The sequence below is a fragment of the Madurella fahalii genome (assembly GCF_045866475.1).
Source record: "Madurella fahalii IFM 68171 DNA, scaffold_3, whole genome shotgun sequence".
NCBI classification, from domain to species: Eukaryota; Fungi; Ascomycota; class Sordariomycetes; order Sordariales; genus Madurella; species Madurella fahalii.
Genome location: NW_027263973.1, coordinates 3,184,743 through 3,212,644, shown reverse-complemented (window position 1 = coordinate 3,212,644; position 27,902 = coordinate 3,184,743). Strand labels below are relative to the sequence as shown.

Below are 27,902 nucleotides of genomic sequence, written 5' to 3'. Positions count from 1 at the left end.
GGGCAAGTGTTCCCACAAGACATCTTGAAGTAATAAGGCCTCTTTGGCCTAGTCTAGGCCCTTGAGTCCAATTGTTGTCCAAGTGCCGGAGTCGAGAGGGGCAGCATCAATATCCGGGTCCCGGATGCTGGGGCGCGGCAGAATATCGACCCCGCGCCCATCCGTGACGGATGCGGGACACAGCCGGTTCCTGGACTGCCGGAGGCAATATGGCCCTGTTCTGTTGAGGCCTGCGGGTTGCCAAGGGAGACCGTGTCAAACGCGGTGCACAAATAATAAGCCGGAGATCAACATGGCATGTGCAAATGCTACCTCCGTTGATTATGCTCGATTTTACTGGTCGCCGTACGTAACACTAGGAAGGGACTTCCCCTGCAGGAAGCCGGGCGAGAACACGGGAAACAATGCAACAAGTTTGTTGAATGAGACCTGGTTGGATTCACACTCGTCTCGATTGCTAGACGATGCCTTAACAAGGCCAAGGGGATTACCGTGAAGCAATGGCTGGGCACACACAACACTCCCTAGCATACACGCAACAAACAACCCACTCGCTTGTTGGACCATCTATGTATGAGGAAAGAAAAAGAATAGAAAGCGAGCGAGAATAAAACTACACAAGTAAAAGCGCTAGGTGGCTTACAAGAAACGGCCAGAACAGAAGAGGTAATGATAAACCCAAGCAACCAAAGACGCCGTCTGCTCCCTCCCAACTGCCCCGTATAACTCCACAAGAGATACGCCGCTGCAGTATATCACCAGAAGCTGCACCATCCTATGTAATGCTGGCAGAGGTTCTCGAGCTTCGTAGCTTCAATAATCAACTTGTTGACCTGATCCGTCACGACGAGTTCTTCTTCGGGCTTGAAGTCGCGGCCCGTAAGCTTCTGCGCAACCCGATCCAATACTTCGACCGCCCGGGCGTTTTGCACCTCGGCCATCTCGTGCGGGCCGTTGCCGTTGACCATACTACTTGGGTGCGCGGCTGAGGAATTGGTACGCGCACGGTTGCGGGCGGCAGGCGGCGCGCCCATCATACCGTCCACGCCGTTGCCCTGGGCCGCTAGGAACTCGGTCGGAGCCACGGGGGCGTCCAGTATCGACGGCCGACGAGTCCGTGCTCCCTGCGGTCCGACGATGGCTTGCTCCCGTTCCGAGTTGAAGTGGGGCCCCGGCGGGCTCGCAGGGTTCGTGAGACGCCACGTGAGAAGCGGATCGTGGATGAACTAGAAAAACAACCTGATTAGCTCGGGTCCGTATGGGTGGACGTTACAGAACAAGGCCACAACTTACAGCCTCCAAGACGGCCATCACACTCTCTTTGTTGTCCCGCAAGACTCTCATGACGTGCTCGCAGGTCGTGCGGAAGCTACCCTCGATGTTGCTGACTTCCATGGCGTACGTGAGCATGCGAGTCAGTCTGAACGGCACCCGCTCGGGGTACTTCTCGCGTTTCATTGCCACCTCGAAGCAGTCGCCAAAGTCAATGTGGATAATTTTGCCTGTGATCCGATCCAGCATCAGGTTACTAGGATGACGGTCTCCGAGACCCAGAATGTATCCGACCATTGACATGACGCCCAAAGAGCGTGTGTAGTTCGTCCTCCTGTCTAGCCACGCCTCGGAGCTCTTGCTCTTAAGCCATAGGACGCGGTAGAGATCTTGGCCGGTTGTGTTGTCAAGCGCATAGCCGAATACTTCGACTTTCTGCATGAGTGTGAGATTGTCATAGTCCGGAGCCATCTGGAGCATGATCCGATGCTCAATGTTAAGGAGTATCTTCCTCGACTCCCTGTACTCGCGGATGAGCTGGTGAACCGTATCGCTGTTGGGCACCCAACCAAGAAGACCCGAGTTCTGAGAGAGCGGGATTGCGGGATAGCGCTGAATATTGAGATGGCGTTTGTAGCACTCGGAGTCGTTCGCCAGGAGCGTATTGCACAGGCCAAAGAGCTGCATCACACGCTCGTCCTGCCGGATGTCTTCGTGGCCTTTGAGGAGGAACGTGTACGTCTTGCCGTCGCTGCCAACAATGTCGAGTTTTCTCGGACGTTGTTTCGAGCTGATGACATTGAAGGTGCCATCAAATGCCATGATCCTGACGATTTCTTGACCGCTCCGATACGTCCCGGGCACTGCGAGCTCGAGGTCCCGGGCCTGCAGCAGGTCGGGTGAGCAGTATGTCAACTCCAGAGTCGTCATCTGGGGCAGCTGTCTGCTGATGCGGCGGAAGACCTGATAGTACAGATCCCAGGCTTGGCTTATGTCGTTCACGTCCTGCGAATGCCGATACTGACGGCACCACTCGCGTGCCTCGCCCAGATCTCTTCCGAATGTCTGCGCAAACGAGACCTCTCTGAGCGTTTGCGGCCCCTTCTCGAGCAACTCGTGAAGGGGTTCGAGGGCGTCAAACATGCCCTGGATGTTGTGGTCACCAAAGTAGAGCCGCGAAGCCTCCTCCAGTCCTTCATGCCATAGCTCGTGCCATAGAACAGCGACCCTGATAAGTTCGCGACTCACGATCTCGGCCTGTTCGACAAGCTTGGGACTGTGCTGACGCATGCTTTCCATTATGTTTTGTGCCGTCTTGGATCGCCGCGTGCTCTGACGTGATTTCATAGCCACGGTCAGAGGATACACGAGCGCTTGCGGGTGTGCTCGTCCGACATCGGATAGGAGGGCATGGATGGATGCCTGCACCCGCCTGTTGGGCTGATTGATGCGAGCGATGAGCTGAGGTATGACCTCGAGCCACGTGTCGACGCTGACATGAGCAAAACCCTCGGTGACGACGTTATTAACCTCTTGATAACCACCGTGGGCGAGCCAGAGAGTCAGGAGACGAAGGGTATCCTGCAGCGAACTTCCGGAGGAGAGGGCAATGGACTCGAAGAAGCCCTGCACGGCGGGGACAACGTGCTGGACGACAATGTTGTGCTCAGTTCGCCCCTCCACATCCTTCCTGGAGGCGAGAGCCTGGACGACTTCAAAGTTGGCTAGGGCCCAAGCGTGCCAGGCTTTGTACCACCGAGGATGGTAATGAGTAGCCTTGGAATAACAGTCGAGAATGTCGGCGCGCCGCGTGTACTGCCAGTCGTTCTTGTTTAGCGTGATCATCCAGTCGCCTTGGCGGAGATAGCACTTCGCGAGCAGCACCGTCTGTTCTACCCATTGCCGCTGCGCATCCGGATTCAGTATCGCGGTTTCGTCGAAGTCGGCGTATCTCGCTTGGCTTACCCCGTCCACTATGCCGTTTGCGGCTTGGGTAGAGCCACTCAGTTGCAGCCTTGCGTTTTCTACTCGGTGGGCTGTTTCCTCGGTGAACCTGCGGAGGCAGTAGAGGGTCCGTTCGGCGATGCCGCGGTCCGAGCCGCGGACCCCGGGCTGCTGGCCAATTTCCCACTGGAACTTGAGCACTGCGTACAGGACGGGGGACGCAATTCTCGGGGGAGCTGGGCTACCTTGCCGGTCGTACCAATGGGGTATAACGGTTTCTAGCGGCTCGTCGGTATCTATGAGTTGCTTCAGCGATTTTTCAGCAAGGCCCATCCGCCCGGACTTGCGGCACAAGTTGGCAAATTTGGTCCACATGTGCATGTTCTCGGGCGGGGTGAGCACGAGAGATCTCAGCCGTAGCATCCGTTGCCAAACCTCAACATTGCGTTGGCAGCCCTTCAACCGAGTTTCCCAAGTTGCTCGCAGGGTGGCGCGCTTCTCCGGGCCACACTGCTTGTAGACTATGAGCTCCTCCAGCTCGGCGAGCATCTGGACTCGCACGACGACCTGGTAGGCTCGGTTGTAAGACTCGCTGACCAGCGCGCTAAGCTCTGTGTCGAGACCCTCCCGAGCCTGTTCGATGCACGCCAGCGCCTCGCGGAACTGGTTCCGATGTAGGGCGAGGATTGCGCCGAAGAACGCCCGGTCCGGCGAGAGCCTCTTCATGGACTGCAAATATATGTCCATCGAATCCCACTTCTCCAGGCCCCATGCAGCCGTCGTCGCCAAGGGCGCGATCCTTCGCTGAATTTCCGGGCCAGAGTTGGCCCAAGTCCTGCCGGCTAGTGACGCAAGCGAGTCCCACTCGCCTAACGCATGGTAGCAGCGCATCTTGCCCATGACAATATCGACAGGAATAGGTTGGTCCTCAGGGATTTCCCGTTCTCGCTGGCAGTAGAAGTTGAGGGCTTCATCCCATCGCTCTAGCTTTTCGAACCAGCTTTCCCGCAGTTGAATCCCATCCTTGTAGGCCTTGACCTTACGGAGAATCCCAATGGCGGCATCCGACTGTTGCAGCTGATTGTTGATCACAATGAGCGCCTCGACGGCGTGGCTGTTGTGATCCTGCAGGAACTCAAGTTCTTTGTAATGGAGAGCCTTGGCATAGGCGTGACATCGTGCCGCCTCGCGTCCCAGAACACGGATGTCAATGGGAAGTGCTTTGTCATCGTGCTCCATGAACTCTGCAAGGTTGAGGAGCTGGCCTAGGAGGTCCGGAGGCACGTTTTCTGACTTGATGGTGTTCTCGATGTTCGTGATTAGCTCCTCCTGCCACGGCGTTAGTTTATCATGACTACGCTGAGCAGTGAACCTTGTCCTGGTGCTCGTACCTGATATTGTTCGTACAGCTCACTCCAGCATGAGACAAAGGCCGAATTGAAAAGCTCTCTCGCTAGCGGCTGATAGTTGCTCGCCAGGCTGGCACAGGCTCGCAGCGAGTGGTTCGGAGACTCTGAGAGTAGTGTTGTGCTGAACTTGCGGAACCATTCATGCCAATCATCCTTGGTTGACTTGCCCCTTGTCTCCCATGCTTGTTTCAGATGCACGGGATTCAGGTCAAGCTTCTTCGGAGGGCTGTTCTCAGCTGTATATGGCTCCGCTGGGTTGTCCTCAAACCGGGGCGCCAGGTTTTGGGGGAGCGCCTCACCCTTCTTGAGCTTCTCGACTGCCTTGTCGTAATTGGAGTGCTGGATAGAGTACATCAAGATGGCCTTCTCTACAGTTCGCTCGAAGTGTAAGTAGTCTCGTCCTAGCTGCAGCATGAGCGCACAGAGTGTGTCTAGTGCGGCCACCCTGAGACTGGGTTCTTGGCTGGCGAGAACCCGAGTCAGGGGATGGATGATCTTGGAGGCGTAGTCATTGAGATTAACCATGCTGGATAGCTTGCCAATTGTCTCAATTGCCGATTTCCTCAAGAACATGGGCTGCGCGGGGTTGTCGAACAGGCGCACGAGGATGGGGACAATCAGGTGCATGTATTCTTCGGCGCTGGATCCAAAGACCAAAAACGCATGGAAGATCTTTTCGGTCGGCAGCCGCTTCGTGCTTGTGTCCTTCTCCAACAGTCCGAGCATTAGCGGGAGCAAGCCTGCCAGGTAAACCTTGAACTCGCCCTCCAGTGAGCGGGCGATGGACTCGATGAGGGATATGATGGTCGTTTGCAGAGAGGACGTCGTATTCCAAAACTCTTGCAGTACCGTAATAATGTCCGGCAAGTAGACGCGGATGTGCTGACGCACAATGCCGACGAGCCTACTCAAATGGTTGAAGTAGAAGTCGAGCCGCGCTGGGCTTGAGGCCCGGATGACGGAGATGAAGGCGGGAACTACTCGATCGAGGAACTGGACGCACTTCAGCCCTAGCGTGATGAAAATGCTCATGATGGCATCAACCACGTTGCCATGCCACTGTACCAATGACTGGTCTTTAAGGATCTGAAGTAACGCGTTGATGACGACCGTGGGGTAGTAGTCTTCCTGCGACGGAGTTAGACCGCCCATCATGAGGGACACGTCGGTTAGTTGGGTGGCTTCGGGGCGGCGTTGGGTTTGTGGCGCTCGCTCTTCGACCTGCTGTTTCTGGGTTTCAGCTTTCGCTCGAGACAAATTGCTGGACTTTTGTTTAGTTTGCTCTGTTGGGGAGAACGGGGGGGGGGGAGTTGGAATCCTCCTCCGCGTCTTCCTCGTCGTCCGAGTCTGCCATGTTGGGACTAGCGAACGACAAGATAGAGAAATGGGTGTGGTGAAGGGGAATAGAAGAGTTGATGCGCTGTACCTGGTACTTGTAAGGATCTAGTGCTCCTAGGATGCCCATGAGCTTGATAGTCTCTTGGCGGAGCGGGCCATGCTGGGGCTCGCCCCTGATGATGGATTGTAGAATCTCGAGTAATTGGGGATATTCGAGGTAGGGCTTGATGACGTAGCCGGCGTTACTCGCGAGCTGGCCGAGGGTATGGAGAGCCGCCTCCCGTTTAATCGGGGCGCTCTGGTCCTGTAAGGCGTCAAGGATGATGGGCATGAGCGTGTCCTTGTACGTGAGCATCTCAGCCCCGCCAACTGCGCACAGCTCGCCGATTGCCTGCAGGATGGTTGCAGCAACGGACGGGGTCGGATCCGACGCCTTTGGCAGGAGGACTTCAGTGATCGAGCTGACGTAGGGCTTGACTAGATCTTGGGCGTGCTGAGCAAGCAGGCTGAGCAGCTTTGAGCTCTCTTCCTTGCTCCTCGGCACGTCTGTATACTCTAGCTCGGTCAACATCTGGATGATGGTCTTGCGTAGTTGGGGGATGACGTATGCGGGATTGTGGCGGGCTAGGCGCCCTATGATGGATACGGCCACTTCCCTCACCGCGAACTGTTCATCGTGCAGGGCAAAGAATAGGGTTCGGATGTTCTCGGCCTTAGCGAGATGCTGATCAAACCGTTCGTCGAGTGCGGCGAGAACTGTTCGGCGGATCTTCGGTTCGGGATCAGAGACGCCGACGGTTAAGAGCTTCTCGACGACATCGGCAACGACTTGCAATGCATGGTAACTCGTTTGGTTCACGATCGGGTCGCGGATGTAGAGTTGGCAGCAGGTGAGAGCGGCGGCCTCGCGGATCTCAGGATCGTCGTCCTCGACGTATTTGATGGCGACGTCGCGGACAAACTCGTTCAGAACGTGGCCTCGAGGTTGAGTTAGTATTGCATCCCTCTTGTTGGAGTGCTGTTGGAGTGCTAGTGGCGCGGCATCTCCACCGACTTGGCGGTGATGATGGCGCAGCCAGCACTTGTTGAGGCATGACAGGGTGAGGAAAATACCTGAGAAATCAAAGCTGCCAAGAGTATTTAACGCGAGCTTCACCTCGGCCTTGCCCCGCTCGTGCACTGATGGGTCTTTGGGGTCCTTGGGGATGGGCGGGATCGAGGAGATGGGGTTCGGATGGGGTGCTCCCAGTGGCCGAAAAGGCTCGCCGCATAGAACCTTGCTCAGCATATTCAGCAGCCGCTCCTGGATGGTGCCCTTGACGGGCGGGATGTAGAAGGCCATATCGACCAGGGCTTGAGTCAGCTTGGGGGTGAGTTCGCAGGCGAATATCGGATCCAGGAGCGCTTCCATGTACTTGCTCAGTGCCTGGCCCACAGCGACCGCCAGCCGGCTGATGCAGTCAAACACGGGGTCGACAGAGCCTCGTTTGCGGGACTGCACGCTGAGCCCTTCTCGGACATAGATCAGGACACCGTCGAGGTAGGGCGCGATAGAGCTCTTGACAGAGTTGGCGATGTTGCCAATAGCGAGGAATGCATCGTTCCGCTCCTTCTCCTTCTTAAGCATGCCACAGAGATAGACCATGAATTTGTGGAGATAGCTCACGCCAAATTCGGTCGGGGCGTAGTTGGCCAGATCCGGGATGAGGAGAACCACCGTCTTGCGGATGGCGGGATCGCGTGCGTCCTTGTGACGGAAGACAATCTCGCAGGCTTCTTGGTAGTGGTTCTGCATGTACATGCCCCCTTGCTCGAGGAGCTCCTTGAGGACGAGGAGTGAGGCGTGGATGTACTCGACCGTGTTGTTCTGGAGGCCCTTGACGGCTTCGGCACGCATCTTGTCCATCCATTCCTGCTTCATCTCCTGGTCACGCTCGCGGATAATCTTGAAGCAGGCACTGACGGTTTCGCTCGACGTGGCCCGGATCAGGTGGCGAGGATCCCGCAGCCCGATCCAAATCTGGTCGAAGATGTACCCCACGTATGGGTACATGAGGGTGGGACAGTTCCTCGCTAACTCGCGCAAGACGAGAACAGCGCTATATCGCCTCTCCTCCACTCGATCCGACTGCAGCCATTCTAGGGCGGTCTGTACCTCGGCATCAACAAGCTCCGAAATCAAGGAGCCGCCCGGCTTGCAGAGCTTGCCGAGGACCACGGCGGCCGGTTGCATGGGATTGAGACCCTTTCCGCGCAGTATAATCCCAATGTATTGTTGAAAGCGGCTGTATTTGAGCGCGGGTTCGATGCCGTCAAAATCCACTAAAGCATCGAGAATGTAGACCCCGCCCATTTTGTCGTAATTATCGGTGCCTTGAATAAGGGCCATCGTCCTCTGGTTGACCATGTCAAAGAAGCGCTGGAACTGCTCGGCGCCCATCTCTGCTAACAAGTTAGAAGCTGTGGGGGTCGTGGCCGAGGCAGGGATCTATGGCGGACTCACCCTGCTTCGCGATATTGACCAAATCACGGACCTGGCGCGCCGCGCGCTTCCGCTGGTCTTCTGCATAGGTTCTGTGATTAGGGAACACGAGTTAGCGAGGAGCGACTGGGACAGGCGGCGGGGAAGGGCAGCGGAGAACGCACCGATTCCTGACTTCTTTGATGTACTGGTCCAGCGCGCTGGCCGCTTGATCTTTGATGATCGACATCTTGTCCGGCTTGTGTGTCTCCCAACCCCGTGGAAGGCGGCAGACAGTCTGGTCAAGCGTTCGGGCGCCGAATCAGTTGTCGATGGCCCATAGTCGGTCCTCGTGATCCGAGCTACGAGCGGGGCTTTGCGGGCTGGCGTTTGGTGCTCAAGATAAAGGGAGCGACCTAGCTAAACCGTCTAGAGATTCCGTGAGGATAGGTCGGTGCCGGCCTCGAGTCCTCGGGCCTCGAACGTGGTTGGTGCGGCACGCCACAATGTAGTCAGGGTCCCGAGGGAAAGGAAAGGCTAGCCTCGTTCAGAAGTCGCGGCGCGCGGTGACTAGCAACAGTTCCGGGGTACCAGACTGTGCGCGATGATTGTCCCAGTCGGCTGGCTAGAATAGGACGGCAGATGCGCCGCCCAGGCTCTCGAGAGATGCTGTTGGCACAAGGAAATGGTGATGCTCTAGAATCGGCGTGTGGGTTGCCGCGGCAGCATTCAGAAGGTTAGGTTACTTGATGTAATGTACACCTTCCGTACGGGGCCCTTCGTATGGAATGCGGGTATTACCGCGTGACAAGGGAGGTGCGATACGTAATCTCCAGTTTGGTGGGGCGCGCACTCGTCTCCGTAATCATCTTGGCCTTTGGTGGGAAGCTAACGCGGGCAAGGATGCGGTACAGTGCGACTTCCATTGGGGTCGAGCAGTCAGCGCTAGCATTTTAAGTTATCTTATCGTCCTGCTTCCTCCGCGCTCGAATTCCAAAGTCGCCCATTGCTTCCGCCTGCCACTCTCTCTTCCCTGACGGTACCTGCCTCTGCCGCACCGCCACGCGTTCCGTGATCAAACTCGTCGTACAGAGCTAAGACATTCGGGGTATCGCACAACGAGTGAGATATCCTAACTTAATCGCCACCATGGGTAATGACGGAGGCTCGATCCCGACGCGGCGAGAGCTCGTCAAGTCTGCCGCGAGAACGCCGACAGTAAGCGAACTCAAGGCAACTGCCCTCGAGAGTCTTAGCCACTCCTGGACCCACGATCCTCTGACCTCGGAGCTTCTCGACATGGAAAATGTCGTCTCCGACTGGCGTGGCCGCCTCTACAACTACGAGTCCATCCTGAGGGGCCTAATGCCCAGCGGCGACGACAACGACACAACCGCCCCGGCGCTCGTGAATGGTGAGTCGCCGGAACTGACTTTTGCGTCAACGGGCATCAAATCGCTGCGCGACGTGGTCAAGCTCAAGTTCAAGCGCTATGCCCCCCCGGGGGCCAAGGGAAAGGAAACCTGGGCCTGTCCTGTCTCGATGAAGGAGCTGGGCGCCGCAACGAGGGCGGTTTACCTTGTGCCGTGCGGCCACGTTTTTGCCGAGGCGGCCATAAAGCAAATTCAGGAAGAGGTCTGTCCAGAATGCAGCGAGGCTTTCCGGTCTGGAGATGTCATCCCTATCCTCCCGACGGACAAGGCCGACCTCGATATGTTACAATCGAGAATCACCGAGCTCGGCGTTCAGGGCCTCACCCACAGTCTGAAGAAAGACAAGAGTGCAGGCAAGAGGAAACGGAAAGGGAATGAAGCAGACGTGGACGGAACAGCCCAGTCAGACAAGTCCAAGGACCCACGGCGAGAAACCGAGAAGATCACAAAAGCCCCTTCAAAACCCGACATCAGCAGTCGGGTGAGTGGTATCAACAACGCCATGACAGCGTCACTCACGGCGAGAGTTCTTGCGGAGCAAGAAGAACGTAACAAGCGGCGAAAGCTGGCCACTACCGCGCGATAATTTGGAGAGAGGAACCCATTCGTATAAATATATGACCCGTATTGACATTTAAATTGTTGTACGACGTCACTCGTCTTTTTTCCAGCATGCTGTTTGACGGCGCCGGCTCCGTCTTGATGCTGCGAGCGCGATTGAGAACGAAATCTTATTGATCCCTTAGCTGTGATATGTCGCTGTATGTACACGCATATAACCCATGACTAAATGTTCAAAACATAGAACAGCCCTTGTTGCGCCACGACACTGACGTACCGACTACACGCTAAAGCTCATCCTTGGTTCTCACTCCCGGTTCATGCACATCTTCGCAGGCAGCTGGGGTGCCCACTTCCATCTTATACACGCACTTCTCGGACTCGCTCACGCGCCAGAGCTCGTCTTTCTCAGCGCATGCGAGCCAGACATCGGTTCGCCTGTTGGGCCCATTCCAGCAGCCCTGGCCATTCTCATAGCGCAACACCATCCGCTGGCCCTTGCCCAGCCCTTTACCATCGGCTCGCTCCTCTTCATCTGCCATTTCCTTGTCAACACGCACAAAATTGCCCATGTTGGTGTTGCCATGCCCCTTCTTGCTCTTTTGCGTAGTCCGGTCGATCCAGCAAAGCTCATACTCGTATTCGCCAACGTCGCTGCTGACGCACTTGCCCTTCAGGGCGCGGAAGATGTCGTCCGGACCGTAATCTTTCTGGAGGTCACGCTGCTGCTCTTCCAATGACGCTGTCTTGGACGAAAAGTCGTTCTTGGCAGCATCCAGAGCTTCCCTGGCTGCCGTCACGAGGCGAGACTCGCCGCCGGTGTTGGGTTTGTCAGCCAGTATGCCATTCTGGATAGCCCAGGCACGCAAGACGTTGAGCTTGTCGTGAATGAAATCGCTGACGGGTCGCGGCAGATATGCTTCCCAGTTGTAGACTGTGGCTGTCAGCTAGACTCTTCACGTTGTGGTGCTGCAAGGGCGGATGCTTATAAGCGGGGAACCCACCAACATCGGCGTCGCTGGCTTCAGCATTTTCAAACTCGGCCCAGTTGATACCAGAGGTTTCACCGTCCTCTTTCAGGAGCTCCATAATATCGGCATCCGTTAGATCCGACTTCTTCTCGTCGGCCTGGCCAGCGGCGTAGTCCTCCCAACTTTTGACGGCGGCCTTGACGCCCTCATCGTTGAAATTGGGGTTATACTCATCCTTGAGCTTGGTGAGGATATCCTCGAGCTGCTCCACCCTGTCCTGCAAGTCGTCGCGTTGGTCTAACATCTTATCCAGGGCATCACGGAGCTCCGAGACGCGGCGTTTCGCTAGGCCAACCAAGACACCCAGCGTCCCTCCTTGTCCCTCGCTCTTGACAACTTTGCTTCTCTCGGAGCGCTCGACTTCCTCAAACTTCTTTTGCAGCTCCAGCTTCTTGACCTCGAGCTGCTCGAGCTCGCCCTTCAAGGCGACGATCTTGGCTTCCACGCTGCGACGCAGCTCGAGGGCTTCCTTGGCCAAGGCTCGCCTCCGGTTGGCCGATCTCTCCTTACTCTTCCTGCGCTCTTCTTGAAGGCGGCGGTACTCCTTGCCGATGGCGTCGCAGCGGTTCTCGCATTGGACGCCGCCGACGTGGGCCGCCTCGTCGCTGCCGTCGCAGCACAAATCGTAGTCGCAAACGCCGTCATTGACGTACATGAAAGGAATATAAGTGCCAATGTGGCCAACATTGGCGCACCAGAAGCCGGGCAGGGCGTTGGTGGTGTTGGTGGTGCCCGTCACCGAGCCCGGGAGGGGCTGCTCGGGGGAGAGAGGATCGAGATAGGAGCAAGCGGCTGTCCCTGGCTCATCGGAACCGTCGGGGCAGTCGCACGAGTTGTCGTTGATCTGGGAGGGCTCCAGCGTAATGGAGGGGTTGCTGATGCATGTAAATTTGGTTTTGCTCTCGTAGAACTTGGCGACTAAGCAGACAAGAGGTCATTAATTGCTCTCAATTGAATAGGGAATTTGCCTGCGGCGTCCAAAGTTTGACCCAGGCGCGGGAATAGTCCTGCGGTCAAAGACCTCGTGCTTGTCGCCATGCGCTGCGGGCAAATCTAAGAACGACATCACAGAAGAAGGGACGACGACTTACACTCGGGACCGACACCCCGCGGCAAGCTCTCCGAGGCAGCAAGCGTGCCTTGAGCAAGGGCGCTGAGAAGCGCCAATGCACGTGTTCTTCGCATGTTTTTATGAAATTTCACCCTTTGCTCTTCCGAAAAGGTAACATGGGAAGAGGCGTTGCACCTGCTTCCCCAGAAATCCTAGGTTCTTGAGCCGCAATGCCCAGTTGGCATCGAGACGGAGCTCGACCACAGGACAGCTTGCTTAACTTGAGACACCCTGGCAGCTGCCAGGGGCCGACGATCACGTGGAGATGCCTGCCGGAAGGACGGAGCGGTGGGGCCCGGAAACCGTAGGGGAGCTTCCCGTCATTGCAACCCCGCCATGGAAAACTCGGCTGCCCCGTTATCGTCACGATAGGGACAGCCATTATCTGAGGGTTGATGTAGGCCGGGGGGACGGTAGGACCAGCAGCAAAGATCTAACTGTCGACCTGCACACCACCCTGCCGTCCACTGCAATGTCTTCTCCTGGCGATGCGCTCGAGGCGCTCAACGCCGTCATCGACAATGCGCTTACCCTCATCAGCCAGCTCGAAGCCGTAGTGTCGAGTATCGCATCGCAAAACTATCAAGGACATGTCACCACATACAGCGAAGCCGCGCCCGTCACGAAGCAGCTCGCCGCAGCCAGCAACGGCCCGCTCGATGCGCTCTCCGTAGCGCACGACTCAGCAACCCTGATCAAAGCCCACGCCACCAAGATCTCCCTCCTCATCATCAACGAGCCCTTCACCCCGACAGCCATCGCAAAGGTCCTCCGGGAACTAGTCGCCGCGCCCGTGCCCAGCATGGCCGCTGCGGTAGAGCTGTGCACGGCCGAGCGGTACACACGGGCAATCCAGCAGGATCTGGCTTGGCAAGCGGGCCGTGTGCTCAAGGAGCTGACGGAGCTTCTCTCGCGGATCCCTCGAGATGGCAAGGTCCTTTCCAACGCCAAGAAGAATGCCACGGCCGGGGCGGCGGGCGGCCGGGGCAGCATCGCCACCACCGGCGTTCTGTGGTCAGCTTGCGACGATGTTATGGCGTTTGCGAAGCGGGGGTTTGCTGGGAATCTGGTATACAAGGTTGAGCAGCAAAAAGATACGCTGAAAGACGTTATGGAAGAGCTGAAAGAATGGGGGGAGGTGACCGAAGGGGATGGCGACGACCAGGACGATGTGGATGAGGAGGACGGCGGGGTTGCTCAGGTCACTGCGACCCTCGAATCCACATCAATCTCAGGGGCCCAGGATGCCCAGGCCATGCTGGACGACCTGATGAATTCGCAGCGGTACATCCCCCGTGACGACCCGGACAAGATTCGGGAGCGACTGGATTCGTGCCTCAAAAGGCTCCGTCTCACCGCTTTACTCTACCAGGCCGCGGTGAAGCGCAGGCTAAGGCAGCTGCCGCATGTGCCACCGGCTGCGCAGTCGGACATTCCACCTCGGCTCGACGAAGTCATGTCCCTTCTCAAAAGGATACCGGAACGATTCGGGAGTCTCGCTCTGGCTTTCTACGAACTGGAGCCTTCCGAAATCGACCGTCTCATGGATGAGTGCTTCTTCGACGCCTTTGCTGTCTCTGAGCTCCTCGTTAAGCCCTGGGGGGGCCAGAATGATGAGTTTACTGACTGGGCACTACGTTTTCAGGTAGAGATAAAGAAAGGGTAGAAGTGAGATTGTTGCTGACGAACGCGATGTACTGTCACCTGTAATACCTCGTTTCTCCGCTCAGTATCAGTCTCCTAATTTCCTCCAAGCTCTGCCAGTAGCCTCCAGCAGGTGCGGCTATTGATTCACCAGCAGCCCAACACGCTTGCTACAGCTAGACCATCTTCAACCCCGAATCAGGCTTAGGGAACGGATTGGTCGGGGCGTATGCCCTCCAAGCATTGCAGTTCGGCTGCAGCTCATTGAGGTTCATGACCCGCGGGATCTGGCTGACCTTTTCGAGGAATTGCACGCTGAGGCCTTGGCCGACATGCCACTAGCGAGACATCTGAGGTCAGCAAATCTCGGACTTGTTGCGTGTAGTCAAGGGGAGTTGCACATCCATACCGCAATGTGGCAGTGGAACAGCCATGCTCCCGGATTGTCGTTCTTGAACGCAACGACCATCCAGCCAAATGACGGGAGGATGGATGCGTCGCGTCGCATGGGGTTGTTGAACTGCAGTCCGCCCCCGTCGGTCGCCATGTTGAAGTTGATGGGCCCTGCCCCTGGACCTAAGGGGTCTGTTGGCGGCCGTGATGTCCCCAAAATCACAAAGTCATGACCCTATCGACTGTTAGCGTCTGGGGACACCAGTTGGGACTTGCGGTTCCGTCAAACCACTTACGTGCAGGTGCATGGGGTGTGGAATGGGGGATACGTTCTGGATAAGCCAGTAGCTCCACTGGCGGCCGCCGTCAGTACGCGTGATCTGCCGGTGTGACGCGGCTTCTACACACCTGGCTGCTCTCCGGGATGTTTATGATGTTGGCCCTCCGGGGGTACGACGTGTTCTGCTGCGCGACAAACTCCAGCGTGGGCTTCTCCCAAATGACATCGATGGCGCTGCCGTTGACCTTCCAGAAGACCTTGCTGGCTTGTTGGTCGACTTCCAGGGTGACGGCGAGGGACTGTGATGGAGCAGCTGAGAAGGCATCCCTCGGTACCGTGCGTGTCACCACCGGCACGAGTCCTGTCTGATCCGCACACAGCGAATCGCGGACTGGCGTGCCGCGGTTGGTGGGAAGACGATTCGGCGCGCCTGCGTACGACAGAATCGCGGCTGGGAAGGGGTTCCTAGATGTACCGCAGGCCCGGGTGCCGGACATGGTGACGTTGATCCAGTAGTTACCGACGGGCTGGCTGGCGTCGATGGTCACGTCGTATCGCTGTCCCACGCTCAGGTACAGTTGGTTCGTAGTGTAAGAGTGAACGGGGACAAAGTCGTTTGCGATGATGGTCATGGAGTGTCCCACGATGGATACAGTGAAGGTGTTGTCCACACTGGGGTTGATCAATCGGAGGCGATGCCGCCGTCCAGGCGTTAGCACCACCTTTGCGTACGAGCCGCCCGGCCCGCTTGGGTTGATATTGGTCCCATTTATGAAAATATTATCACTAGGCGGTGGCGACCCAGGTCTTCCTGGAATATTGGGGTTTGTTGGGTCGTTTACCCGCGCGAATAGATTGTCGGCCGAACCATAGTACCAATCCGAGATGGGCAAGACTCCAAGGTCAATCTCATAAGGTAGAGTTGCGGGCCCATTTATCACGATGGAGCCAGTGACGCCATTGGCATACTGTGACGAGTAATGGGAGTGATACCATGATGTACCATATTGTGTGGCCAGGAACGAATATGTCTTGCGACCACCTCTTGGGGGAATTGGGCATTCTGTCACGCCGTTGACGCCGTCGTTGATGTTATTGTTCAGCTGGCGGATACCGTGCCAATGAAAGGAGGTGCTGAGCCGGTTAGATTCTCCCGACCACCCTTACACGAGAGCAAGTCTGCTTACCCATTGTATCGAAGATTGTTGATGACCGTGATGTTGATCCGGTCGCCCCAATCTATGGTTGGTTGTGAGCTTGGCTTGCTTGAGAGTACATTTATAGGGTAAACTCACCTGCGGTAATTATAGGGCCTGAAAGGACGTTGTCAGCTTAGCTCTAGTATACGGGTTCACAATCTTGGATGTACGACAGTAACTGACCGGGAAACCGGTCTATGGAAGCCGTTAGCGCAAATACCCGAGTGAGGATTGCAGTCGTGGAACTCACTGTTGATCAGCATGGCCTTTTCCTTGACCCGCCCATCAGCACCGACATAGTTGTCAATCTCAGTGAGAGTCAACGTGTACTAGACTGGTCAGCACGGAGAGCGGTGAAGAGGGGAACGGCACCATACGGTCCTGGTGATCCCCGTGAAGGGTGTCCTAGCCTCCCAATCCGTGTTGATGTTGAAGTCGGATGTCCAGCAAGCGCGGTTGCTTGGTGTATTGCATGTTGGAGCAGCGAGAACCAGAGCAGGGACAATAGCCTGCCCTAGGACGCAGACAAGGGTCCCGAACCTCATCTTGGACCCTTGAAGGACAAATCGCGTAGTGTGACCGGTGACTGGTAATGATGAACTACTGAACGCGCGTAACTGCTCTAACTATGGCTTTCCTGGGGGCGGTTGATACTTACTATCCAGAACAGTGAGGACGGGCTGGAGTTGGGGATTATATGCCACTCGTGACAGCAAGGCCCTTGCTGATACGGAGAACACAACTCTAACCAAAATAGAAGCCTTTGGTCGTGACTTCGACCTATGGCCGTTCGAGTCCGCCCGAGTCCATCGCCGGACCCGACCATTACAACGGGAAGACACCATTGACGCCCAAGAGCCCTGATACTCGGGTATAGCCGACACTATCGATACGGATATTGGCGGCATAGCCCGAGCAAAGTAACTGGGGAATGGATAGATGAACGTGAAGTCTGTAGATACCCGGGGTCTAGACCTCCTAGGCTGGCGAGCGAACCTCTTGGGCTTCAATAGTGCCTCCTGCCGAGGGACGGCAGCCAGTACAGAGATGCAGTTCGGGCCCACAGTTTGAAGTTGGGACAGGGCGCGGCCACGCACCGTTCAGATGAGGAAGTTCGCAGCCGATTGTTGACGTATTATTGGGCGTGGCTGAGAGACATGTAAGTCACGCGGGAAAGAGCGGCATTCTTCTGGGTTAGCCTCGGGAAGACACTTGACTAGATAGTATCGATGTGGATGGGGGCATCTCTCCAAGCCGAACAATAGAACTCTCCGCAAGACGGTGTGTCCATGGTCAACGCGAACCAATATGCGGGGCGGGAAGCGAGGATATGGTGTCCCTCAGACCGGGAGCCTGGGCTTACGAATCAAATGGTCTTGTATTACCACGGCGGGAGTTTGGGTCTCGGTAGGGCCGTATCGGCACCGGGGTCTGACGTAAAGTAATGGTCACTGGCCGGGCAAGTATCCAGGAGCGGTTCTGTGCAATATCCCTTGCGCCAAGAGAATGGGTGATTCCGTCTAGATGACTCTGATGGGCAGGTACACCACCCGTCTCGGGTTGCAGGGCGCGGCATGGGTGGGTGCCGGAGCCGGGCGTGGGCCTCGGTCGCGAGCAGCAGCCACCTAGATGTGTAAGAGGGGGGGCCAGCCATGTTCTACTCTGCATGAACCATTCCGAAAAGGCTACCGTGGAACGAGGTTCTTCCAAAGGATAGCCAAGCAAAACTGGCAAGACCGAGATTCTCACCCTCGATGTAGGCGAAGAATAATCACGGTGTGTGTTGAAGATCGGCGCCTGGTACCGGTGATAAGGTACGCGTATATTGCCTGCATCAACCCTAGAGATCGGCGGTAAGCGTCCGGGTGATGCATCCGTGGTCGGGAACGAAGGGTGGTGGGCGAAGGGCTGAAATGTGTGTGGATAAACTTGGCGATGGCTGAGCTAATGATGCAGGCCTGCGGTACGGGCCTGGGCCTTGATATGGTGTAGCGGCGGGATGCACCCGCTCGCTGTGGCGACGGCATACATGGCTTGCCTTTCCTGATTCGGCCCTTGGGCGGCTGCAATGCGCCTCGGGACGCGGCTTGGGAGGTCCGAGGGTAATCCTTCTGAATGAGCCTTGATGTCGAACCGTCGATGGTGTCGGGAAACCTCTCCTTGGTTACAGTGACAGAACGGCACGCAGTGCAATATAGGTATGCTGCATGTTATGTCCGATAAGACGCCGTCAGCCGATTTGCATGGACCCTGAACGCCTTGGTGGAGCAGCAGCAGATGACAACCTCTACAGTTTCCGGGTTTCCCGCTCAGGCTACGAGACATGGTCATTGTAGCCGTTTAATCCCTCAGTCCGACATTAGCGTCCCCCAATACTGCGGCCGTAGTAGGATCCTACACGTATCCATGATTCCGTGTTGGTTGAGAAGCAAGAGCTGCCGTCCACCGTGGAGGTGCGGTGCTTGCCGAAAGACGGTGTTTGACTGGCCGGATCCAGTTCCCCTTACTGTATTGCAAGTCAATGGTTATTTTAGGAGCCGGGAAGTTGGGATCCGTGAGCGGTCAAAGGTGCGCTGGAGCCGGAGTGATCCAGCTGCCTGGATGGCCTCTTGTCTGCCGTGGTCAAACCTTCCTGCTTGCGATGGACTCCGTGACTGGTATTTCTCTTCCGACCTTCCCTAGGTTCCATTCTGACTGCAGAAGAGCCGTGAGGAGTAAATTTCCGTGCTATATGTCTCACCTGGGTCCACCAAGATGCCACCAAAGTCGTCCTTAACTCATCGTGTTAGACAATGGTCGTGGTATGTCGCGGGCCCCCAAATTGACAGGACCACTTAAAGAGGGAAGCCGTGTTTCAGTTGCTCATGATGTTGGAGAAAAGGGATAGAGATCATATCGCTTGCCTGGCCGTAAGGAAGTGTGAGAGGAACATGGGGGAACGGGAGGGAGGTTCTGGTAACACGCAGCAGATTCCTCAGCCATAGAGCCGAAAGGAGGAATAGCCTCAAGATCATAAGAGAAAAGAAGCAGCAAAGAGAATGTGACTGTTTCGGTAATCCTATCAAATACCTCGTTCTTCGCTCTTGCTTAGGTGGATGCCTGCTTGAACCCAACACGCTCAGTCAGCGGGTACGAAGAAACGCTTAACATGGCCTTCTCATCCCTACATCAAAAGCCTAGGTGGCTTTTGTTAGCATGTCGAAGGAGAGAATGTGAGAATGCATAAACTAGGCTGCTGGTTCGGATGTGAGCTTTAATGCGGGCGGGTTTGCGCTGCGGTAGACAAGTATGGCCAAAGCGAGATCTTTAAAGAGGTCCCCGCGAAAGAGCTGCGAAAGTAAACAAAGCAAATACGGCTGTCAATTTTCATTTCGTCAGTCCATTCCACAGCTGCCACGATTCGTCTATCTCCCTGGATTTCTGATGCTCGTAGCGTGTATCGCTTCCATCATTTACCTGGAATCGGAGGAACGTCTTCTCCTTTAGCCACCATACTTCAGCATTCATTGTCGTGCAAAAGTAAATTATCCTCTCGAGGCGGGGAATTGCAAATGGGATCGCTCAAGTCGCCATCGGATTCACCAACCCGAATACCTCGACCGACTTTCATGACTTCGCCACCGCGAACCCCCTCGATTCGCGCGGTGCCCTACAGCCATACCGACCGACTTGCTCCGGTATCCTCAACAGGCAGCTACTCGCCGTCGAACTGGCCGTTTCCAAAACAGCCAAAGTCCTCATCGTGGTAAGGCTGACTGCGCAAGTATCGGGCGTGGAGTGGGGTTTCCTTGCTGAATGCATAGTAGGGACCTGTCAGCAACAACCGCCCATCGCCGCGATGCGGGCGGTAACGACATCAAGATCAAGATCATGAACAAACCTGCTAGTATGCGTTCCGGACATCCTGCCACAGCCACAGCGTCAGCCACGGGCACACTATTAGCGGCTAGTAGTCTCGACCAAACTGCCCAGCATGGAATTGCGGCCGGACATGTTCCTACTTCCGACTCGGTCAATACCCAGATCTATGCTCCTCTCCGTGCCAACAGCAGCTTGTCTGGTAATATAAACCCTGGGGAATATCGGAGATGACGAACAACCGCATTGCTAATTGACCCGTTAGTCGACCATTCATGTTCTAGCAGCGTCGGTGAGCCTTACCTCCACCCGGCAACAGATATTCCCGAGCGGCCCATGACTCCGACGCCCTATTCCGTTCTGCGGAAAGTATTCGAGGCGTCCTCATGTATGGAAAATGAGGACGGCCGGGCCAAGCTCCGGGACAATGAACGCCAAGTTTCTGGGCCACAACAACTGCAAAACGCGCTCAATAAGTCGACTGACAGCAGTCCACATGGCGAGGCGACACACGATCGCTTGGATGGCGAGCTGAACATGGCGGTGAGGAAGGGGGATTCCGGCGTGGCCTACACGGTCACCGTATTCCGGGACGACACCAAGCCCCGTCACCCAAGTGTGCATCCCCTTTTTAGGTCAAGAGAATCTGGTAATGAGTTTGAGCAGGTTCAAGACCCTTGTAACAAGCCCAAGCACAGCAGAAGACCTGGTAGTCCCGAGGTTAAGCGCGAAACTGCTGATGCTGACGCTAATATCGTTATGGGAAAGCCCCAGGGAGTCGTCATCTTGCGGGCAACGGATACCGAAATGGAAACCGCGAGCACCGCTGGAAGACCGGTTCAGGACGACAGCAATCCATCAGGAAGACCGACCACCGCCCAAGGTGTCCGTCCGGACCTCGGATCTCTCCGGCGCGGTCCTCGACTTCGTCACAGCCGTCTGCCCCCGAGTCCCAGTAGCGCGGCAACTCGTCCGTGGGATCTCCCGAAAAGCACGCGGGAGCTGTGGGGGATTGTGGGCCGTTTGCGCGGACTCATGATTGCGTCGGCCCTTCTCTTGGAGCTGTCGATCCTCAGCTTCGTCTCGAGCATTACGGTCGTGGCTATGATGCGCCGCGAGCACGGATATCCCGGCACAGGCGTCGTAGCGTGGGCCGCATTGAGCGGCATTCTCGTTGTGGTCCTGCCCGTGTCATTCTGGCTCAGCATCCTCCAGTACCGCAAGACAACCAAGAGACTCCTCTCTGGCGAGAACTGGATTGAGATGCATCGTCGATCCAGACCGTTGCCGCCGCGGCCCATCAGTGACGGAGAACAGCAGCAGGATAACAGCACCACCGAGGAAGCATGGCAGAAGTTCGCCCAAGACCACGAGCAGCTCCGCCGGTACGTCGAGTTCCTCGAGAACCGCATCGGCGTGCTCGAGGAAGGCCAGCAAGGCGCCCATCCAACAATCGACCCCGGCGATGGTGTCGCCGCCGGCAACAGCAACGACCACGAAAAGGACAATGGTATAGCCAACAGCAACCCCAAACCCAAGCCCCTGAAAGTGGATCGCTCGCTATCGCGCCGCAAGCTCATCCAACCCGAGGCCGAGCCCGGCCCCAACGGGGCGACGGCAATCCCCGTGTCCTCCACAAAGACGAGCATCCTTACCGAGCTGTGTGAGGCCGTCACCGAGGGATACAGCCCGCTGTCTGAGCAATCGGGGCCCATCGCCACCCAGACTCCCAACAGCCACAACCACACCCCTCGCTCCCGCTTGCGCGGCAGCAACAACAGCGGCAACAATAACAGCAACAATAACACTCCGCTGGGCCACCTTGCGCCGCACGGCAAGACTGCCGTTCACCACCAGCGTGGTGTACATTCGGTCGATATCTTCGGGGGCAAGGTTGGGGATATGTGAGGGGGGAGGGTATGGCTGCCACCCGGCGATTAACCCGGGACAGTGATCTGGTCAAGGGGGGAGGAGAAAATGGGTCGTGTCATCAACGGCATATATCGTCTCCTGTATAAGATAGGGAGCGGTGGAATGCCTTATTTTCGCGTGCTGAGGAGGTGCCTTAATTCGGAGGGCGTTAGGGACAAATGTCACTGGCGGAAATAATGTGGCAGCAATGGCAGACACGGTCGGGGGAAAATGAATCTGCCCAGTATAATCGACCACGGCGTGGACTCGGCTTCCGGAATGGTTCTATTAACTTCTCAGACGACTAACAGCTTATACTTGGGGGCTTGTTTAATTGGGTTGTAATTATCATGTCCGACTCGGGCTCTGTTAGCCGGGGATTTCCCATTATTCAAGGAGCTTTGTTGTCGCAGGATCAAAGGACCCCAAGAAAAGACTTAAATGGCTCGGGCTATGCGAGCCCTATTCTCTCTGTACCGCTTCTCCTTACCCGCCAGCTTCCTCCTCTTCTTCCAAGAGCGGTTGAGATCTCCGCGGTTTTCCCAGAACCATTTCTGGAAATCGCTCGCGGGCTTGTCCTTGCCTTCCGTAGTCTGAGCCGCTGCCGTGTTGGACAGATTCGGCTCCTCGTCTTCAGAATCGTTGGAGGTGGGATTCTCATCATCTTGTTGCTTATCGTCGTCGTCGTCGTCCTTCTCCTCCCATGGCTTGAACCTCTGATTGGGATGGGCCGTGTCTGGAGTGGGCGCGGCACTCCTAATGCCGCGCAACTCAAAATCTTGGCGAGTAAACGGCGTCATTGGCAGCTGAATCCCGGAGACGTCACCGGCCTCCGCGTCGTCATCCTCTCCAGCATTTTCTTCACTCCCGTTGGAAAAGAAGCTGAAGCCTTGCGCATCAGGTCCTTCCTCGGAAACCCCGCCGTCGGGCTGCTTTGGACGCTTGTAAAGAGCCTCCAAGGGATGTACCACTTTGGGTTCATTTGGGGTGGTCGGCGGAATTTTAATGGCTAGGCTCCTTATTGAACCAGAAGATTTGGGCCGTAGGGGATCGGGTTTGGTTATAGATGGTGATGAGGTTGGGTCTAATTTTGCGGCCCTGGCGGCCGGGTTATCGTTACCGGCAGCGCTTGGGGTTACTGGCCCGCTCGTCCCGCCAGATGCGTCGTCACTGGTGCTATCCGAATCCCCTGTCTCCTGGCGGATCTCCGGATGTTCGTCTTCTGGCCGGGTTGGAGGCGGCCGCCTGGTCTTCACGGCTTCAACGACATTTCCGTTCTCGTCAACCCAACCTTTCCCATCGACGAACTGTAGTGGTGCCCTCGAAGGGTTAGTCGATGCAGCAGTTTTGAGAAATGTCGGAAACTTTGTGGTTCTCTCAAACTCGTGGACTATGATCTCCCGTGACTTGCCCTTCTTCTTTTTCTTTGTCGGGCTGGTGCTGCTGGCGTCGGCCGATGCCACGGCGTTTGCGGGCAGAACGGTCTTGACTAGACATTCGGCATGGCTGGTGTACTTGGACTTCGCTTGTTTCTTCTTTTCCATATTTTCAGCCCTGTCCTTCTTGTCTTTATCCTTCTTTGGCCTTTTTTCCTTGGGTTCATCAGCGGTTGTCCAGCCCCGCTTAATCGTCCTGCCCTCTTCCAGAACAACACCGCTCAGTTCTTCGGCATCGCGTTTTCTTTTTTTGTTCTTATCCTTCCGCGGACGCACGCCGTCGTCTGATCTTTTGGAAGTTTTTTCCTTGGCCATGGCTGCTTCGGCGAGAGGGGTGGGAATGCCCGATGGTCGTGCGCGCTCGATGCGGATCTTGACGCCTTTTAATACAGCACCGTTGAGCTTCTTCCTGAGCTTTTCTGCGTCCTCGTTCGGTAGCTCCAGAAAGCCGTAGCGCTTCTCAGGAAAGGTCTCGATTGTGTGGTAGGATATGTTGCGCGCCTTGGGGAGCAGTGCCGACGAGACAACGACTTTGAGCAGCTCGGCGTCTAGTGGTGTGACATGCAGCCGGACGTAGGGAACGTTGTCCGCGGACGACTTAGACAAGGGTAGTGCGTCTTCTCTATCGAGGGCCGTCATGGCCGTACGATCCCCGGGCGCTGGTTTGTGAGGGTGCCATTCAACTGGGAGTTTGTCTGCTGCAAAGCTTTGGCCAAAGAATGCCGAAAGTTCACCCCCGGCACAAGAATGGAGTGGGGTTGCGGAATAGCTTGGCAGCCGCCAACAGCTGGATCCATGCCCCTTTTCCAAGATCGAGACAGCGCTCCATACTCCTCGGTGCTAAAGTTCGCTTTGTACAGACTGTAATGAGGGATTGCCGATTGTAAGAAACGGTAAGTATCTACTGTAGATAGAGTTTATGATATCGCTCCCGGCTGCGAGCCTCGGGCTTCTACTTAATTAAAAAACCAACTTTGAGAGAAGCACAACATGAGAGAACGTACTATAAATGGGAGCATGGTACACACACTGGTACGCTAAGAATATATGGACTGATATAAATTCTGGTGAGTTTATAGATATCCTTCCCCAACATTCTCTGGTGGCCTGATGAGAGGCATACGGTACTAAGACGGCTTTTGGCCCCAGGTGAGAACGCTGACTTCATCGTTAGCAATGGCAATGAGTGCCCGGGATCCGTCGAAATACTCTTACACAGTAATATAGGCGTGTATATTTCGGTCCTTCATGTCCTTCTTCACGTCAACCAGCAGTTCCTCAACATCGGCCGGCGTCCAACCGAGCGACCTCGTAAACACGGTCATGGTGAGGCCATCGACACCCTCCAGGTTATTCGCCATTTGCATGGCGCCGAGTGCCTTCTGCTCTCTCCCCTTTGCCCAGGTGTTCATGGGCACTGCGAATTTCTTCACGTCGATGTTGATGAACCCGGCTTCGGTCATCCACTTCTTGCAATGTAGCGCCTCGGTGGCGCTGCGGCCCATTTTGTGGATGCCTTCAAGAAGGAGCTTATTCCATCGCTGCAGGGCCGTGCCCTCGATGGACCCGTCTATGGACTGGAAGTAGATGATAATCTCCTGGGACTCGGCCCACCCTCCGGGGTTTAGGTTGTCATAGAAGGACTTGAAGACGTGCTCCCAATCTTTGACGAATAGCAGCAGATAGCGTGCGTGAATGTAGTCGAACTTGTGGTGGAACACCCACTCGTCCTCGACATCATCGATCTCGAACCGGCAATTGGGCGGTAGGTAGTCAGGCTGGATGGGGCTAAGGTCTGTACCAAGCACCTCCGAGTTGGGGTTTTGCTCGGCTTGACATTGTCATGTTAACGGACTATTCGAGTCTTTAGTGCCCAACGGGCCGTATTTGAGACGGGAGATTGCTCACCAAACTCGATTGCCCAGATGCCCGTACCGGTCCCAACGTCGAGTACGCGGCGGGGATTATGGACTGGCGCAAGACCAGGCTTTCCCTTCAACAGACACTTGGAAATGGCGTGCTGGAGATCTAGAAACAGATTTAGTCGACTACGGACTCAAGTGAGACTGAGGCCATACCTAATCTGTTTTGTTCTTGCTGTCCACGGCATAAAGTCAGCAGATAGGTATGCGTGGCAACCCGAATCAGCAAAATTCTCACCTCATCGTTTGGAAGATAATACTCTACTCCAATGGTCAGCTTCACACCCAGATTATGATGAACGGGGATAAACTCACTCCCCTCCTTATACTTGTGGAAGGTTCGGCCATTCTCCGTGACAAATTCGTACAAGGAGGAGCTCACAGAGACGCTCGAGGGAGATCTGTGCACCCGGGGGGGTGTTAGGATTTACAAAAGTGTAGGCCATGCCGCAACTCACGGTCCCGCATCTGAGCCTTGATTCGACCGGCCGTCATTGTCGTGGTCAACCTTGTGTCGTCAGTTTACACAACATGGGCTATATTGGGGTTCGTAACCAACACTCAAATCAACTGAGTAGTTGCTAAAATCTCCAACAGATCCGGCGGATACCGAACCATCATTGTGAGATTCCAACTTGGACACGCCGTCATGTGGGGATGGGTCGGCGGGTGGAAGCTCCAGGCCTGTGGAGGGGTCAACCGCACCCGCCGTCCTCCGAGTCTCAATAACGGACTGGTCGGTCACTCCTGCTGCCGCTCCGGCCGTGAGCAGTGGATCCGTTGGACTCTCCATGCTCAAATCAATTGAGCGATTTGTTAACCGCGCGATGCGAGTGGGCGAAAGCGGAGGCGCTCCGGGGATTGGTCCGTTATTTAATCTTTTGCTCAAGGGAAAACGGAACGTTACAAAACGCGCTAACCGAAAGCGAATCGGAGGTCAGCCCCAAAGACGCAGGTTGCCTGGCGGGTTGTATTTGACGGCGGAGTACGGGGCACTGTGTCCTTCGGCATCAAGCACACTCAACTTTGTGCAGGAGGAGGGAGTAAAAGTACAGAGAAGCCAGAAAAGCAACCAAAAGCAGACGCATGCCCATGCTGTCCATGCTCCCTTACGCCATCAGCCATGCTTGTTCCCCCTTAATATAGTCTTACAATCCTAACGTGGTCCATGCCGCGTCAATTATGCGAATTCCTGTTGTTAGACTCGCGAACTTCCCCGCCCGATGCTCTCCACCAAACATCTCCGCCCCAGCGCATCAGCCGTTCTACTGCCCCCGTAGGTGTCATGGCAGGCCGGACATCCAGGAAGAAGACGGGCTCCCCGGTAGGCTCAGGAGGACCCGAGTAGTAATCGATCACATACCGCACCTCCTTTCTCTGGCCGTTGATGTTGCGCGAGACATACCAGTCATGGCGATCAAAAGGCGGCTCGGTGCTGATCCGGAATGTGTTAGCGTCATGGCCAAGATGGGGCTCCCTAGACCACACTCACCCGAACTTGGACGGATATATCCGCCCTAGCATCTGCAACATCGCCGCCTTGGGCGTCATGTCCTTGGGCCTCCCTTGGAACCTCACCAGCGTTGGCTGTTCACGGCCGCCCTCCTGCGCCTCGACCCGTCTCAGCTCCAGGGGCGCATTTTCCTCGCCGCGCTTGCTGACTTCCCAGCCGCGGGCTAGACCCTTTCCAAACCTGCGCTCCCATTCAACGATCTCGGCCCAGGCGCCCTCGTTCAGGAAGTTATGGACTGCCACCATACTCTCAACGGCTGTGATGTCGGTGTCTGTGTAGCCTTTTCGAAGCAGTGCGTTGTACATCTGTTGAGGCGAAGGGTACTCCCAGTTGCCGTCCCCGCTTCCTTTTGGAATTGATGATTCGTCTCGGCTCGTTGGTAGCGAGTAGGTTTGATTCGGCGCCGGCTCTTGCGAGATGGTGTGGAACATATAGTTCAAAGGGTTGAGCTTTGACAGCAGAGACTGTTCCTGCCGTGGTTCTGACGGAGCATCATGACTGCTATGCGGGACGGGGCAGGAAGAAAGTGCAGCATTTGCGGAGGGATTGCCGTGGGGAACGGGGCAGGATGAGGTCGCTGCGCTCGATGAAGGCTTAGGCGGTGCGAGGGCATCAACGGTGCGCTTGTGCATGGGGCATCCGGGCTGGAGAGCGAATTAGACGCCGCAGACAACAACACATGGTGGACCGAGGATGGCGGCCGGCGGTGGACTTACCGGAGGCGAGGCGACTCCAGCATTTGCAGCAGCCCCAGCATGGTGGTGCTTCGCATCCGCCGGCTTGCCCTGCGCTTGAGCGGCCGGAGTTGTGTCGGCCCAGAACCAACCCATCCTAATCACCTGCTGTGCACGTTTGGCGAGTAAGCTTATTTGTGAGCCAGATATGTGCGGTCACCTTAGCCTGGTGAATCTGAGAGAACGGAAACGCTGATGGCGATTGAATCTGGAAGATAACGGAAGGAAAAAAAAGAGGAGAGATAACCGATGATAAAAACCGGCAAGGATGACGCGCATCGGTCTTGGCTTTCTGGGCACGCGCCGCCAAGAGGCAAGGCGGGCTTGGGTCTGTGCTTTTGAGTGTTCTTGGATCACAAAGTATTGTAGTATGAATGCTTATGGCAGGCGGTCAGTGAAGCCAAGCTCGAAGCTCGAGACTCGGTACTGGGTGATGAAGGAAGTCGTGAGGA

At 56.1% G+C, this 27,902-nt stretch overlaps 9 protein-coding genes across 9 annotated transcripts; 3 read left to right on the top strand and 6 right to left on the bottom strand.

Annotated features, from left to right (window-relative positions):
• Positions 1 to 755: 755 nt before the first annotated feature.
• On the bottom strand, positions 756 to 8,674 carry TOR1 (phosphatidylinositol kinase-related protein kinase tor1; the record flags this gene model as incomplete). The annotated part of the gene is made up of 7 exons (XM_071061837.1): positions 756 to 1,226; positions 1,294 to 4,545; positions 4,608 to 5,849; positions 6,052 to 6,941; positions 7,077 to 8,405; positions 8,467 to 8,537; positions 8,610 to 8,674. 7 exons carry the CDS (start codon positions 8,672 to 8,674, stop codon positions 756 to 758), a joined length of 7,320 nt encoding a protein of 2,439 aa, XP_070917938.1.
• An 899-nt stretch (positions 8,675 to 9,573) lies between these two features.
• On the top strand, positions 9,574 to 10,443 carry rtf2 (Replication termination factor 2; the record flags this gene model as incomplete). Its single annotated transcript, XM_071061836.1, has 1 exon — positions 9,574 to 10,443. The coding sequence occupies one exon, from the start codon at positions 9,574 to 9,576 to the stop codon at positions 10,441 to 10,443; it is 870 nt and encodes a 289-aa protein (XP_070917937.1).
• A 262-nt stretch (positions 10,444 to 10,705) lies between these two features.
• MFIFM68171_06415 (uncharacterized protein) lies at positions 10,706 to 12,634 on the bottom strand (the record flags this gene model as incomplete). The annotated part of the gene is made up of 3 exons (XM_071061835.1): positions 10,706 to 11,352; positions 11,423 to 12,367; positions 12,541 to 12,634. 3 exons carry the CDS (start codon positions 12,632 to 12,634, stop codon positions 10,706 to 10,708), a joined length of 1,686 nt encoding a protein of 561 aa, XP_070917936.1.
• Positions 12,635 to 13,032: 398 nt separating this feature from the next.
• On the top strand, positions 13,033 to 14,226 carry MFIFM68171_06414 (uncharacterized protein; the record flags this gene model as incomplete). The annotated part of the gene is made up of 1 exon (XM_071061834.1): positions 13,033 to 14,226. One exon carries the CDS (start codon positions 13,033 to 13,035, stop codon positions 14,224 to 14,226), a length of 1,194 nt encoding a protein of 397 aa, XP_070917935.1.
• Positions 14,227 to 14,380: 154 nt separating this feature from the next.
• MFIFM68171_06413 (uncharacterized protein) lies at positions 14,381 to 16,621 on the bottom strand (the record flags this gene model as incomplete). The annotated part of the gene is made up of 8 exons (XM_071061833.1): positions 14,381 to 14,542; positions 14,614 to 14,832; positions 14,894 to 14,950; positions 15,006 to 16,011; positions 16,065 to 16,116; positions 16,173 to 16,190; positions 16,297 to 16,405; positions 16,454 to 16,621. The coding sequence occupies 8 exons, from the start codon at positions 16,619 to 16,621 to the stop codon at positions 14,381 to 14,383; spliced, it is 1,791 nt and encodes a 596-aa protein (XP_070917934.1).
• A 3,850-nt stretch (positions 16,622 to 20,471) lies between these two features.
• Positions 20,472 to 21,842, top strand: MFIFM68171_06412 (uncharacterized protein; the record flags this gene model as incomplete). The annotated part of the gene is made up of 1 exon (XM_071061832.1): positions 20,472 to 21,842. The coding sequence occupies one exon, from the start codon at positions 20,472 to 20,474 to the stop codon at positions 21,840 to 21,842; it is 1,371 nt and encodes a 456-aa protein (XP_070917933.1).
• Positions 21,843 to 22,282: 440 nt separating this feature from the next.
• MFIFM68171_06411 (uncharacterized protein) lies at positions 22,283 to 23,920 on the bottom strand (the record flags this gene model as incomplete). Its single annotated transcript, XM_071061831.1, has 1 exon — positions 22,283 to 23,920. One exon carries the CDS (start codon positions 23,918 to 23,920, stop codon positions 22,283 to 22,285), a length of 1,638 nt encoding a protein of 545 aa, XP_070917932.1.
• A 488-nt stretch (positions 23,921 to 24,408) lies between these two features.
• Positions 24,409 to 25,996, bottom strand: MFIFM68171_06410 (uncharacterized protein; the record flags this gene model as incomplete). The annotated part of the gene is made up of 8 exons (XM_071061830.1): positions 24,409 to 24,439; positions 24,497 to 25,112; positions 25,190 to 25,309; positions 25,360 to 25,378; positions 25,442 to 25,464; positions 25,519 to 25,604; positions 25,662 to 25,711; positions 25,763 to 25,996. The coding sequence occupies 8 exons, from the start codon at positions 25,994 to 25,996 to the stop codon at positions 24,409 to 24,411; spliced, it is 1,179 nt and encodes a 392-aa protein (XP_070917931.1).
• Positions 25,997 to 26,379: 383 nt separating this feature from the next.
• Positions 26,380 to 27,546, bottom strand: CYC3 (holocytochrome c synthase; the record flags this gene model as incomplete). The annotated part of the gene is made up of 3 exons (XM_071061829.1): positions 26,380 to 26,638; positions 26,696 to 27,360; positions 27,433 to 27,546. 3 exons carry the CDS (start codon positions 27,544 to 27,546, stop codon positions 26,380 to 26,382), a joined length of 1,038 nt encoding a protein of 345 aa, XP_070917930.1.
• Positions 27,547 to 27,902: the final 356 nt, after the last annotated feature.